This window comes from Silene latifolia, chromosome 11, assembly GCF_048544455.1.
Source record: "Silene latifolia isolate original U9 population chromosome 11, ASM4854445v1, whole genome shotgun sequence".
Classification (NCBI taxonomy): domain Eukaryota; kingdom Viridiplantae; phylum Streptophyta; class Magnoliopsida; order Caryophyllales; family Caryophyllaceae; genus Silene; species Silene latifolia.
Genome location: NC_133536.1, coordinates 57,806,479 through 57,819,649, shown reverse-complemented (window position 1 = coordinate 57,819,649; position 13,171 = coordinate 57,806,479). Strand labels below are relative to the sequence as shown.

Below are 13,171 nucleotides of genomic sequence, written 5' to 3'. Positions count from 1 at the left end.
GTGGTGGTTTAGGGAGGATTCCACCAAACTCTCATTCTTGATGAGATGTCAAGGGGGCATGTTCAAGGTGTTGTTGATGTTGCTCAACACCTTGAAGAAGTAATCAAAAGCTTGTTCATTATTATGGTAGAGGTCCTCAATAGACCGTGGCCCTTGTTGTTGATCATGATCGATGGCATGCCCAATGTAGGGATTAAAAATCCCTTCAAACTCGTCGTCCCAAAGACCACAAACTTCATTGAGTTGATCATTGAAAATCTCTTGCTTAGATGGAGACAACTCTCCCAATTTCTTCTCTTGGACAATGAGGCCATCCTCTTCTTCCTTGGTTGATTTTGATGAGCTTTGCAAGCTCTCCTTGTCACAATTCACTTGCTCTTTGAATGGAGCATCTTCAATTTTCTTCCTCCATTGGAGTTCCGATTTCTTCCTTTCATCTTTTCGGCTATAATGATCAATCATGAAACATGGCTCATGCAAACGAGGAGCTCTCATGGTCTTGTCAAGATTAAAATTTATGCTTTCATCTCCCACTTCTAGAGTGAGCTCTCCATGTTTCACATCAATCACCGCACCGGCGGTGTGTAGGAAAGGTCTTCCTAGGATGATTGGAATGTTGGAATATTCCTCCATATCAACAATGACAAAGTTTACCGGGATGAAAAACTTCCCAATTCGCACGGGGACATCTTCCCATATCCCTAATGGTGTCTTCGTCGATCTATCGGCCATTTGAAGTGTGATGTTGGTGCATTTAAGCTCTCCCATTCCCAACCTTTTACTCACCGAGTACGGCATGACACTCACACTAGCCCCTAGATCACATAGGGCTTTGTTGATCGTCGTGTCGCCAATGGTACACGGTATTGAGAAGCTTCCCGGATCCTTTAACTTTGGAGGTGAACTCCCTTGAAGTATTGCACTACTCACCTTAGTGAAGGCGATAGTCTCAAGTTTCCGGATCGATTTCTTCTTTGTGAGGATATCTTTCATGTACTTTGCATAGGCCGGAACGTGGTTGATTAATTCCGTGAAAGGAATTGAGACTTCTAAATTCTTCACAATTTCCATGAACTTTCCAAGTTGATCATCAAATTTGGGCTTGGCTTGACGACTTGGAAAAGGAAGTCTAATCACAATGGGCTCCTTCTCTTTGGCCTTGTCTTCATTTTTCTTTGAACTTTCTTCTTTTGATGATTCTCCATCTTTGGAGTTTTGCACAATTTCTTCCTTTTCACTAGCTTCCACAACTTCATCCTCAACTTGCTTCTTGGGTGCTTCATACCTTGTACCACTTCTCAAGTGAATGACACTAACCGTTTCATTTCTAGGGGGATTACTTTGAGGTGGTAATTGCCCCTTTTGTCTTTGTGAGCTTGAAGATGCTAGTTGAGTCAATTGTGTTTGCAACATCTTGGTGTGAGCTAGAATGTTGTTGATGGTGGTTTCTTTTGCTTGGCTATCTTTTTGCATTTGGGTGAAAAATTCTTGTTGATTCTTTTGCATTTGGAGGACCGCTTTTTGGACATCAAAGCCTTGGTCATTTTGGTGATTGTATGGATTTTGATTTTGGTAACCTTGGTTTTGATTGTAAAAGGGTCTTTGAGTTTGGTTTCTCATGGGTGGTGGAGTGTATGTTGTTTGAGGGTTTTGAACATTTTGGCTCTTCTATGAGAGATTTGGATGGAACTTGGTGTTTTCATTGTAAAAATTTGAATAAGGGGTACCACTTTTGTAAGCTTGGAAAGCGTTAACTTGTTCGGTTGTTCCCCTACACTCACTTGGGTCATGACCCAAAGTTCCACAATTCTCACATATCCCACTTGGGATTGATGAGGATGCCGTCATGGCATTGACATGATGCTTTGATGATTTTGAGTTTTCCTCAAGTCTAGCCATAGCTTGTTCGAACTTCAAGTTGATTGTGTCAATGTGAGCACTAAGTTGAGTACCCAATTGAGTAACGGAGTCCACTTCATGCTTTCCTCCTCTAGTAGCCTTGCGAGGTCTACTATATTGTGAATTATGGACCGCCATTTCCTCAATCTTGTTCCATGTTTGATTGTCATCAACTTCGGTGAACATTCCATTTGATCCCATATTGAGAATGTTCCTAGAATCTTCATATAAACCATTCCAAAATTGTTGCACTAAAAACCATTCGCTAAGTCCATGGTGAGGACATGAGCGACAAATACCTTTGAACCGCTCTCAAGCTTCATACAAACTCTTCATCCCTTTGCTTAAAACCCATAATTTGAGCTCTTAGCATGTTGGTCTTTTCCGGTGGGTAGAATTTTTTGTAGAAAGTTAGAGCCAACTTCTTCCAAGAATCTATTCCAAGGGTGGCCTTATCAAGGCCCTTCAACCATTGCTTTGCGGTGCCGATTAAGGAAAAAGGAAATAAGACCCATCTAATTTGGTCTTGAGTCACGCCCGTTTGAGAGATAGCATCACAATAATCGCAAAAGGTTTCCATATGAGAATGAGGGTCCTCACTAGGCATTCCCCCGAATTGGCTCCTCTCAACTAGTTGGATGAAGGCGGACTTGGCAATAAAATTTCCGGTGAGATGTTGTGTTGTAGGAGTACCATTGGATAGATTCTCCTCGGTGGGTACGGAGTGTGACGAGAATTTTGGCATTGTAGGTGGATTTTGTAGGGTATTGTGTAATGGGTTTTCTTCTCCTTCTATTGCGAAAGGATTGACAAACTCACTAGTGGGTTGAACAACTTCACCAACACCTCTCAAATTCCTCCTAACAAGTCTCCTATTGTTCGTCAAGGTTCTTTCGATTTCACGGTCAAAAGGTAACAAATCACTTTGTAACCTTCTAGACATGCAAAATATCAAACAACTCAAAAACAATTAGAACAAACCTTGAGGATTTTTACTCCCTCAAGGCGAAGAAAGACACAACTAATAACAAAAAGGAAATCTAAATCAAACAAACACCGTCCCCGGCAACGGCGCCATTTTTGATCGGGCCCGCTTAGTATTCACAAATAAATAGATGTGGTCGTTGGTCACGGTCGAATCAAAACACAATTTATAGCTTAACAAGCAACTCTACAATTAGTAAAGAGGCAAGTAAAGGTCGGATCCCAAGGGACGGGAGTTGAAATGAGATTTCTATTGTAACTAGTGGTGTCTAAGGGGTGTCACAAATTGGGTTGATGTAGAAGGTTACTAAACTAGAATAACAATGAAAATAAACAAGCAAGATGAATTAAAGGGGTGTAAACAATTGATTAAAGGCACTAGGGTGTCATGGGATCATAGGGGAATCATGGGATATGATCATACAAACATGTTCTCAAATTATAAGCAAGCAATTATTGTTGTGATGGATTGAGTTGGGTTATATCTTACAATCCTAGGAAAGTTTGGGTCCCGGGCCGAATCGATTAGATTGTACAACACCTACAAGTCGACTTAATCTTCCCTACTCAACAACATGCATGGTCTAATGAGACTCGAGTTGGGTTATGTCTTACAAGTCTCATTGAAAAGATAGGAGATGATAGTAAATGCAAGGATTCATAGGCTTAGCATTTCATCAAATATAACATGTGCATGAGTTGAGATCAAAACAAGCAAGCAAATAAGATATGAAAGCATATTAATTTAAGCATGAATCATTCCCCATGTTGGTTTCCCTAATCACCCATTAACCCTAGCTAAGAGACTACTCACTCATTATCATGTTGATCATGCTAGCAAGGTTGTCAATCATACCAACAATATGAAACATGATGAATAAATGAAAGTAATTAACAATAATTAAAAAGGGATTAAGAGGTTATACCTACTAATGATTCCAATAATAAAGCAAGAATAATAGAAGTACTTGAATGCTAGATTGAGAGGTTGTCAATCTCCCAATAATAACCCAAATAATCTTCAATTACCCAAAATAAAGGATGAACAAAAGAGAGATTAAAGAACTAAAACTTGGATTAAAACTTGATTAATACTTGATTACAATATTGAAGAGAGATTTGATTGATATTAACTACACTAATTATTGATAAGAAGAACATGCTCCTCTAATTAGACTAATGGGGTATTTATAGTGAAAATTAGGGAGGATGCATTAGGGTTAACTAAGGGCTAAACTAGTAATTACACTTTTTAAGTAGAGCAAGGAGAAGCCGGTATTTTTGGAGAGAAGGGCTTCTCTTTTCGTAGCTTGAGGAAGACAACCCGCGCTGTGAAGGAATCCGGGCGGATTAGGGTCGGGACGGCCGGATTTGGTCGATGGAATCCGAGCGGATTCTGGGGAATCCGGGCGGATTGCTGAGGGGGAATCCGAGCGGATTCCAGCTGGGACGCTCGGATTGTGGATAGGCGGGACGGGCGGATTGCTGACAATCCGCTCGGATTGTCAGTCAGCGTGATACTTCTTTTTTTTTCTTCCCTTTTCTTCATAAATTCCTTGGGGATTTCCTTGGGGACTCAAGGATCCTTTCTCACATTGCTCTTCTACTATGATATGTACAAAGGCCTTCTAATCTTGTCTCTCCTTGATGCTTGGTCATTGAATTTGATCAATTTAGTCTTGTTTTGCCATGAAAATGCAAGATTCTTACTCCTTTCCTACCAAGGGATCAAAATCTCAAAGAATATGCAAAACAAAGAACTAAAGATAAGAAATGACCCAAATAAGCACTAAAAAGCATGGAAACAAGGGTTATTCGGGGGCTAAATATGCACTAATTATGGTCACATCAATATCAGACCAAACAAAACTCAACCACTTTATATTGTTGCATGATGATGTCGCATAAAATTCAAAACAATGAGTATAGGTGGAGATTCAAAAGCAACAAAGTATATGAAAATTGGATTAAATTCAACGAATTTAAACCTCTTTTTTGTAGATCTGGAAAGAGAGGAGGAAGAAGAAAGGATGGTGCGTGGTGGTGTATGTGGAGATTCGGTGGTGAAGTGAGACGGCGGTGGTGGAGATCTGAAGGTTAGGTCGTGAGTGAGGTCGTGGTGTGTGGTGCGGCGGTGAGGTCGTGAGTGAGGTGTTGGTGGTGGCGTGCGCGGCAGGCGGCTACACGGAGTGCGAAAGTGGCATTGGTGACGGTGGTTTGGTGCGGAGGTGGGATGGTGGACGGTAGTAGGAATGACGGTGGTTGTTGTGGTGGGTGATAAAGAGGAGAGGAAGGAAGGTGGTGGCCGGGTTGGGTGGTGGTCAGCCGGAGGTGTGGAAGAGGGAGTGGGTATTTTTTGAGTTTTTTTTTTGTTGATTTGGTTTTTTTTTGTTTTGTGAGAATGAGAGGGAAATGAGAGAGAATGAGTGAATGAGAGAGAAGTGAGAGGGTGAATTATGAGGAAGTGAGAAGGGAGAATTAGAAGGAGGATGGAGTTATACAAATTAGGATGGAGTTGTACATGGATTAGGAAGGGAGATTAGGGAGGGAGATTTATGGCCATCCATTGAGATGTAATCTCATCCCTCCATCCCTTCCATCCAAAGGCCCTTATAAGGACTTAGGGACTCAATGGATGTAAGGGCCTTATAAGAACTGCTCTCTCTCTCTCTCTCTCTCTCTCTATATATATATATATATATATATATATATATATATATATATATATATATATATATATATAGAATTGGGATCCGGTGAGAACCACCAATATAATGAGAACCATGAGAACTCCACCTTATGGAATTAATTTTAACACAATGATGATATATTTGGATTCGGCATAGAATTTTATGGCTAGATAGCATATTTCTTGGTCAAAAAAGTATAAACTAGTGACGAAAATCGAGGCGAGATACATTTTATTAATTTTCATGCACCGACTACTCATTTTCATGTATCCGAAAATTTTCGCGCACCTAAAACTCATTTTCGTGCACCTAGAGCCTGTTATTTTCATGCATCTAATAATCATTTTCATGCATGTAACAATTTTCATGCACCTAGTATTCGTTTTCGTGCATCTATAGTCGTTTTAGTATATCTAATTGTATTTTTGTACCTTAAGTTTCTATTTTGTTCATAAAATCATTAAATTTTTTTTTTTTACTTAAGAATGTTTGAATAAACTAAACTAATGGTAAATGATCCTTCAAAACGTTCGGAACAAGATTTGATGATGATTTAGTAAGGGTTCTCACGGTTCTCATTATGTTAGTGGTTCTCACCGGATCCTAACTTTATATATATATATATATATATATATATATATATATATATATATATATATATATATATATATATATATATATATATATATATATATATATATAGTATTGATTTGTTACTCCAACTGTCCCGGTCATCTGTTGTCCTATTCCATTTTGGGGTGTGTCAGTCAATTGTTTTCCATTTTATTTTAAGAATGAACTTGATGTGCAATTTGATTATTCACACTCAATTTGTTCCACTTGTCATTTAGTAATTGGTCTCTCCCTTTTCTTGGTATTTATCCCAAAACCAAAGGATAACAATTGACCGAGACGGAGGGAGTATTTTTTTTTTATGTCAAATGAATGGTGAGTCAGACGAGCTGGGACCTATATCCATTATACCTCTTTGTTAACCATTAGACTAATACATCTTCGGTTTGATTCAAGTTTATTTAAGTGAACTATTAGGTGTTATTTCGAAAACAAAGTCACATTTTTAATCACGGCGTCTTTTTAGGTCGATAGAACCTTGAGGAACGAACCATATTGTTGAGAATCAACAATCAGGTCTGCTTCAAGTTGAGTATGTTTTGAGTGAACGAAAATTGAATTGGCGCTCCTCATGTATTCTTTGTGATGACTCTTTTTTTTGGTGTAATGTGAGTATATTATATATCATATCAAAAAAGATAATTACATGAGGTTCTAGGATCGAGTCCTATTACAAGCATATCAAACCAAAACCACATTTTGCAGCCAAAGGAGATCAAACTGATCAACAACAGCCCTACATTTCTGTTTAACCCTCCTCTTAATATCATCCTCTATACGAACATCAACTACTTCAGGTCTTAGCAGCCAGTCATTGATCCTGGCATTGTTTCTTTGAAACAAGATGAAGTAATGGTAAGCATTGAACATGGCAACCTTAATCTTCCACTGCATAGAATTCCTGTTATCTGCACTCAATCTGTTTACATTCCTGTTAATCTTTGTGATGACTCTTCTCCTTGTGTGGAATCTATTTCTCACCTTTTTAGAGATTGTAGCTTTGCAAAGGCTCTATGGTTTGGCTGTCCTTTAGGACTTAGAATCACGAAGGGGGTGGACATTGTTGTTAGGGTTTAGGTCATACTGGGTTACTTATTTTTTAATTGGCCCAAATCCTAACTCCCTCGTTTTTCCCCTTATCGCTACACTGTGGAGAATTTGGTGTTGTAGGAATGATATGGTCTTCAAGAACCGTGACTTTGGCCTATGAGTGCTCTCAATTCTATTTTTGGTGACATTCAGTGTATGAATGATGTTGTGTGCAGTAAGGATGCTAGCCTCTCTCAAGCGCCCTTGTTGGACTCCTCTCTTGATTTTGGTTTAGCTAAGAGGATTAGAAACTCCTTTCCCTATTGGATTGTTGGTGGTCCTGGGTGCGAAAATGTTTACACTGTGAAGTGTGATGCTGCTTGGAGGGCTGATAGAAGCTCTGGCATGGGTGGTGCTTGTTATAATGGGACCTTAAGGAATATTGCTCACGCTCGCTCATTTGCCTCTTCTGTCCTGCATGCCGAAGGAAATGCAGCTATCATGGCGCTCAAATGGGCCTTGGATGAAGGGTACCTTCATGTTAGACTTGTTACGGATTGTCTTAACTTGGTTATGCAGGTTGTTGGAGCGGAGAAGGCGTTTGCATCTGTTAATTGCATTATCCACGATTTTAAGTCTATTGCGTCTCATTTTCATTGTTGCTCTCTTAGCTTCTGTTCTAGGGGAGTGAATAGGATAGCTCATAATCTTGCTCAGGAAGCTCTTTTGTAAGCTATGCTATTTGTTGTTGTCAAAAAAAAATCATTCTTAGTCTAATACATTTGAGTTAGTAGTTACACATCGAGCTAACCATATTCGATTTGGGTTATTTGAGCTGTTGTTTAGAATTGGATTTTTTAGGTTTAGGAAATTTCATAACGAAACGAGTCATGTCGAGCTATACTAGTTGGATTAGTTTCATTGGTTTTAGTATCACGCACCCAACCAAGGAAGTAAGAGTGTCAAAGCAGGTAAACAACAATGCAACAATAACATCATTACCCCAATACCTTAATAACCTCCGTAAATTGTTGCGGGTAAAAGGGGCAAGAGTGTCAAAGCTAGCAAAACCCCATTAATCCATTATGAATGGCAACACTGCATCTTGTAAAAATGGTTGGATGTGGTATTTGTAGCCTTAGACTTTATGTTATGCTTAGTCCCCATGCCACATTAAAGTGCCCTTAAGGCATAGGGCTTCCTATATAGGTGGTAATAGTGGCAGACGGAAATTTAATACGGTACTACTTCTAAATGCTAATCTCTACTACTAAAATACTAGTGTCCATTTGTCCATAAAACCTTGGTAAGATTATACTCCGTAGTAGATAGCCAGCTACTGAGCTACATGTATACGTATACGTAAAACTTTTCGTCCAATGTAAGAAAATGACATAAGATGAATTTGACCCTAACCTCCTTTTCTTCTTTTGGTTTATGATTACCGGTCATCACCAGGAAACGATTATATTACTTTATAATGAGAATTGACACGAGATGAATCTAAGTAGTATAAAAGTCAAATTTTTTCTTTGCTTTTGATTAGTTACTGAATTTATATATGTGGATTCCCCATATTTCATATTCTATTTAATTAGTCTCTCTCCTCAACCTAATTCTTATACAGTATCTTCTATTCATATTTTAATTACTTATGTTAAAACATAAGTTTTTAAGTTAAAATGTTACAATTTACCAAAAATGTTACAATTTACATACATTCAACGAGTCTAACATGTCAAATACCTTTAATATAATTCTAATAAAATACGATTGTATATTATCTAATATTTAAATCTAATATTTATCAAATATTCGAATCTCAAATATGGACTATTTATATTGTCACAGTATTGAACACTTAATCACGCTCAATTATATATTCATATATCTAATGATAGCGCATGTTGTTACGACCCGTGCATTTTTTACACGGGTCTAAAACTAGTTATAATTTTAAACAAGCAAAGTTGATCATCTGTTATGCACGATGTATTATAATTATAATCCATTTCATTCGTCGTTTAACATGTCATTTATTACGTAACATAGTTTGTTAGTTTGTTACCCTTTTTAATTATTTATAGGTTGTATGTCAAAAAAAGGAAAATGTAAAACATGAGACAAAGCCGAAGATTAATTACCCTCATGAAAATGATACTCCCTCTATTCAACTCCACTTTGCATATATATTTTATGCACAAATATTAAGAAAACTATATTATAATATTAAAAGTACAACAAATGGATAGAAAGTGTTATGATTTTGCGTAATTTGTGGGCCTTAATAGTGAAATTGTAGTATTATAGTAATAAAAGTACAACCAAATAAGGAAATGTGCAATATGGAGTTGAATGGACGAAAAAGAAATATATGTAATGTGGAGTTGAATGGAGGGAGTATGATCCATAATGCCATGTGTGTGGCTCTAAGCCTCTAAGAAAGTAATTATTGATATTTGGAAAGGAAAAAATGAAGGATTATGGGAGTGCGCATGCAAAACCTAGAGGCCAATCATCATAAATAATCAGAAACTTATGATGATTGAACATATTGTATAATCAATCAATACTATATATTAATTCCAGAAATCAAGGGAGTTCAATGTAATTAAAGAAAGTTATACAAATTAATTATACTATATAGTTTTAAATCACTAGCACCGTGTGATGGACCCGATTAAGGGATCTCAATACAAATATTATAAAGCTTGGGTTAAAATTAAATTATATAGAAACTTGATAATTTTCCTAAACATTTGTAAGAAATTAAAACATGGTCAATTTCCTTAAAATAAATTAATTAATTAAGATGGTCAATTTTCTTAAAATAAAATAATTAATTAAGATGGTCAATTTCAAGAAGACTAGAAGAAAGGAGATGCTTGGTAATTTTCCTAAATATTTATAGAATACTAGAAGATGGTCAATTTCCTTCTAATAAAATAATTAATTAGTATAAACATGCACACTTATGGTATTAATTATTATCATCATAAAATTATATATTAAATTTAAAATCTATGCAATTTTATTAAACTTTATAGTTTATTAGATGTATAGAGATGTTAATTATTTAACATACAAAAATATAATATAAGTAGGTTATAAATAATTCAAGTTATATTCCATAATATATATATAATATTGCATAATTCTTTCGATTTGATTTAATGCATATATGTAATATATTTATATAAATATATAATCCTCTTAAAATTGTATGCCTAAGTAGTAAAAGTAATTTAAATCAGAAAAAAAAGAATTGTAGTAACATTGGATATAGTTATATGATAGTAATCACTCATTCGAATAGTAAAAGTAACAATATTATTAGCGAGATTAGTGAAAGTGGTAGAAACAACAACGGGAGTAGTGAAATAATCAATATTAATGCGACAATAGTGAAAGTAACAATAATTACGGCGGGAGTAGTGAAATTATCAATATTAATGACAGTAACAATAATTACGGCGGGAGTAGTGAAAGTAATAATGATTACGGGCAAGTAGTGAAATGTTATTACTATTGTTTCATTAATAAGAGTAAAATATTAATAGCGGGAGTATTGAATTTGTCTCAAAATTTATTTTATCGTAATTTTAGGATATGTTATAGAAAAATATATTATTGATAAATTTATGGGTTATGCAACTTTAACTAATTTTATTTAATGAAAAAAAAATTAATGGTAAGTAGAGGTAGCCCGGGCGAAGCCGGGCACCAATACTAGTAAATACTACTCTAAGAACACAAATTATAGGGTAGGGCAATTGTATATTAGGATTAGGTAAAAATTGACAATTTTACGGTAAAAACTGACCATTTTAAGTTAATATATAACTCTTCTTATTATTATAAAATGAACACCTTTTAAAAAGATCACTATTTAACATTAAATAAATACTATATCTCATAAAATTGTCATTTTTAATTTGTTACACGAAAAGAATAATTACTTATCACAAACGGCCTTCATTTAATATGATGACATTGGTTGGCAACTTGAGCTCTTTTGGCTGCCCCTCTACAGTCTACACCCTTCATGTAGGGGACCATATGGTCCATTAACATTCTTTTACATCTGTTTTCTTGCTTTTTTTGTACGTGTAACTTTCTTAATCATCTACTCCGTATCATTATTGCTTAATGGAGCATTATTATTCAATTCAATTCAATTGGTAATTGATCTGGTTATCTTTAGTTTCTTTCTAATTATAGGAATTCCAAAAAAGTTCTAAAAAATTCAGTTATTTGGTTAACATTGAATTTGGAATTCCCAGAGACAATTGCGGACTAAATATATTATTGGATCAGTTGTTTTATGGTGCATTGGTTTTTTCGTGTATTTTGTTTAAACGTGATCACTTTTGAGAAAACTGATTATTTTTAGTCATAAAAAGTGGTCACAAACCAAAAGTTGGTTAATCTCATTATCATCGCCAACACAAGTTTAAAAAAACACATATTGATTAAAGGAAGTTTAGTAATTGTATGGTGTGGTTTAAAAACCGATAGCCGGTTCAAAGTGCTTGGACAACAGAAAGTTTTCTGTTCAACTTGACAGATTAAGGTTGGGGTTTGGGCAGCTAGTTCGACTTGACGTATATGCTCAGATATGACTTAAGTTTATATGACTCATGTTTGACTCCAAGTCTAGGGCTTAGATTTGAGGTTAATAAGATTGGAATGAAGTTTGACTTGAGGCTAAGGACGTGGGTTTTTGAGGCAGCTAGTTTAGGGTTCATTTAGTGATAAACAAGCTAAAGTCGGCTTGCGACTCAAATGGTAAACATTCTTGATACTTAAATCTTACCTTTGATAAATAACATCAGAATTATTTTTCAAGAGTAAGAAAGCTAAACAGAATTCCATATCCATATATATAAATTATCAACCTTGAATGATATGTCACACTAGAATTTCTAATCACCTGTGTTCTTTTTTATGGACTAGTCGTTGCGCCGCGCCCTCCCGGGCGCGGAGTCCCAATTCGGTTTATCATTTACAAAAAAGACTAACTGAAATTCTGTTGAGGTACCATGCGTTGGCGTATAGAATAGAATGTTAATTACTTTGCCAATTTGGTCTAAACCATTTAATAAGACATATCGGGAACCTTACTCCACTATTTTGGGTGGTCAAATTCATATAGGATGACTTAGGGGTTAAAGCGTACAATTTTACAATTGGGTCACGAATTTGGACAGTGCAGCACTGTATAGTTTTTTTTTTGGTACATAGCACTGTATAGTCATAATAAAGGCACGATGATACATGCTACATAAGATTAAGATGGAACAAAGTAAGGAATAAGGAGTAGGGTTTGTCTAGTAGTCATATGTAACTATCCGCTACACCCAGAAATTAACTGCTAGTTTTATTTCCGATACAGCTTTTCGTACAACTATTTTTGGGCTATTTAACCTGAAACCTTTCCTTCTTATGCTTGAAAGTGTGCACCTGTTACAAAAGTGTACCAGAAGTTGACAAGATAAGCCTGAACTATTTTGTGTTTAGATTAGAGAGACTTGTTTGAGCACCCACTTATTCTTTAATATCTGCCCCATTTTTTTTTTCTAAAAAGCAGCAGCGGCGTGCCGAGATTTTTGCAACAAAATCAATAAGCACCAACCATTTACATAAATTAAAATTGCGGTAGCTATATTGCTCCAAACAGATCAGTGTAGCAAATGATGAATGGACATATTAGACAAGTACCATACACACACTGCATATGAAGCATGTTTCTCTAAAGTTACTAACATTTATCTAGAGATCCTTTACCCGTCAAAACAATTATGGATTTCGTTTTTACTGGTAGAAGCAGATCCTTAAAATGATTATAGGTGTCGCATAAGACCACAAATACACTCAACCCTGACTCTTGCGCCTTAGCCTAAATGAGTAGTGAGAACAACCCTGCCATCAAAATA

The 13,171-nt window shown here is 36.0% G+C and overlaps 1 protein-coding gene and 1 non-coding gene across 2 annotated transcripts; both read left to right on the top strand.

Annotated features, from left to right (window-relative positions):
* Window positions 1–2,167: 2,167 nt before the first annotated feature.
* Window positions 2,168–2,272, top strand: LOC141615650 (small nucleolar RNA R71). Its single transcript, XR_012530059.1, has one exon. It is a non-coding gene; the product is annotated as a small nucleolar RNA R71 (small nucleolar RNA).
* A 5,140-nt stretch (window positions 2,273–7,412) lies between these two features.
* LOC141613462 (uncharacterized) lies at window positions 7,413–7,967 on the top strand. The gene has a single exon (XM_074432197.1). The coding sequence runs from the start codon at window positions 7,413–7,415 to the stop codon at window positions 7,965–7,967; it is 555 nt and encodes a 184-aa protein (XP_074288298.1).
* The last annotated feature ends 5,204 nt before the right edge of the window (window positions 7,968–13,171 follow it).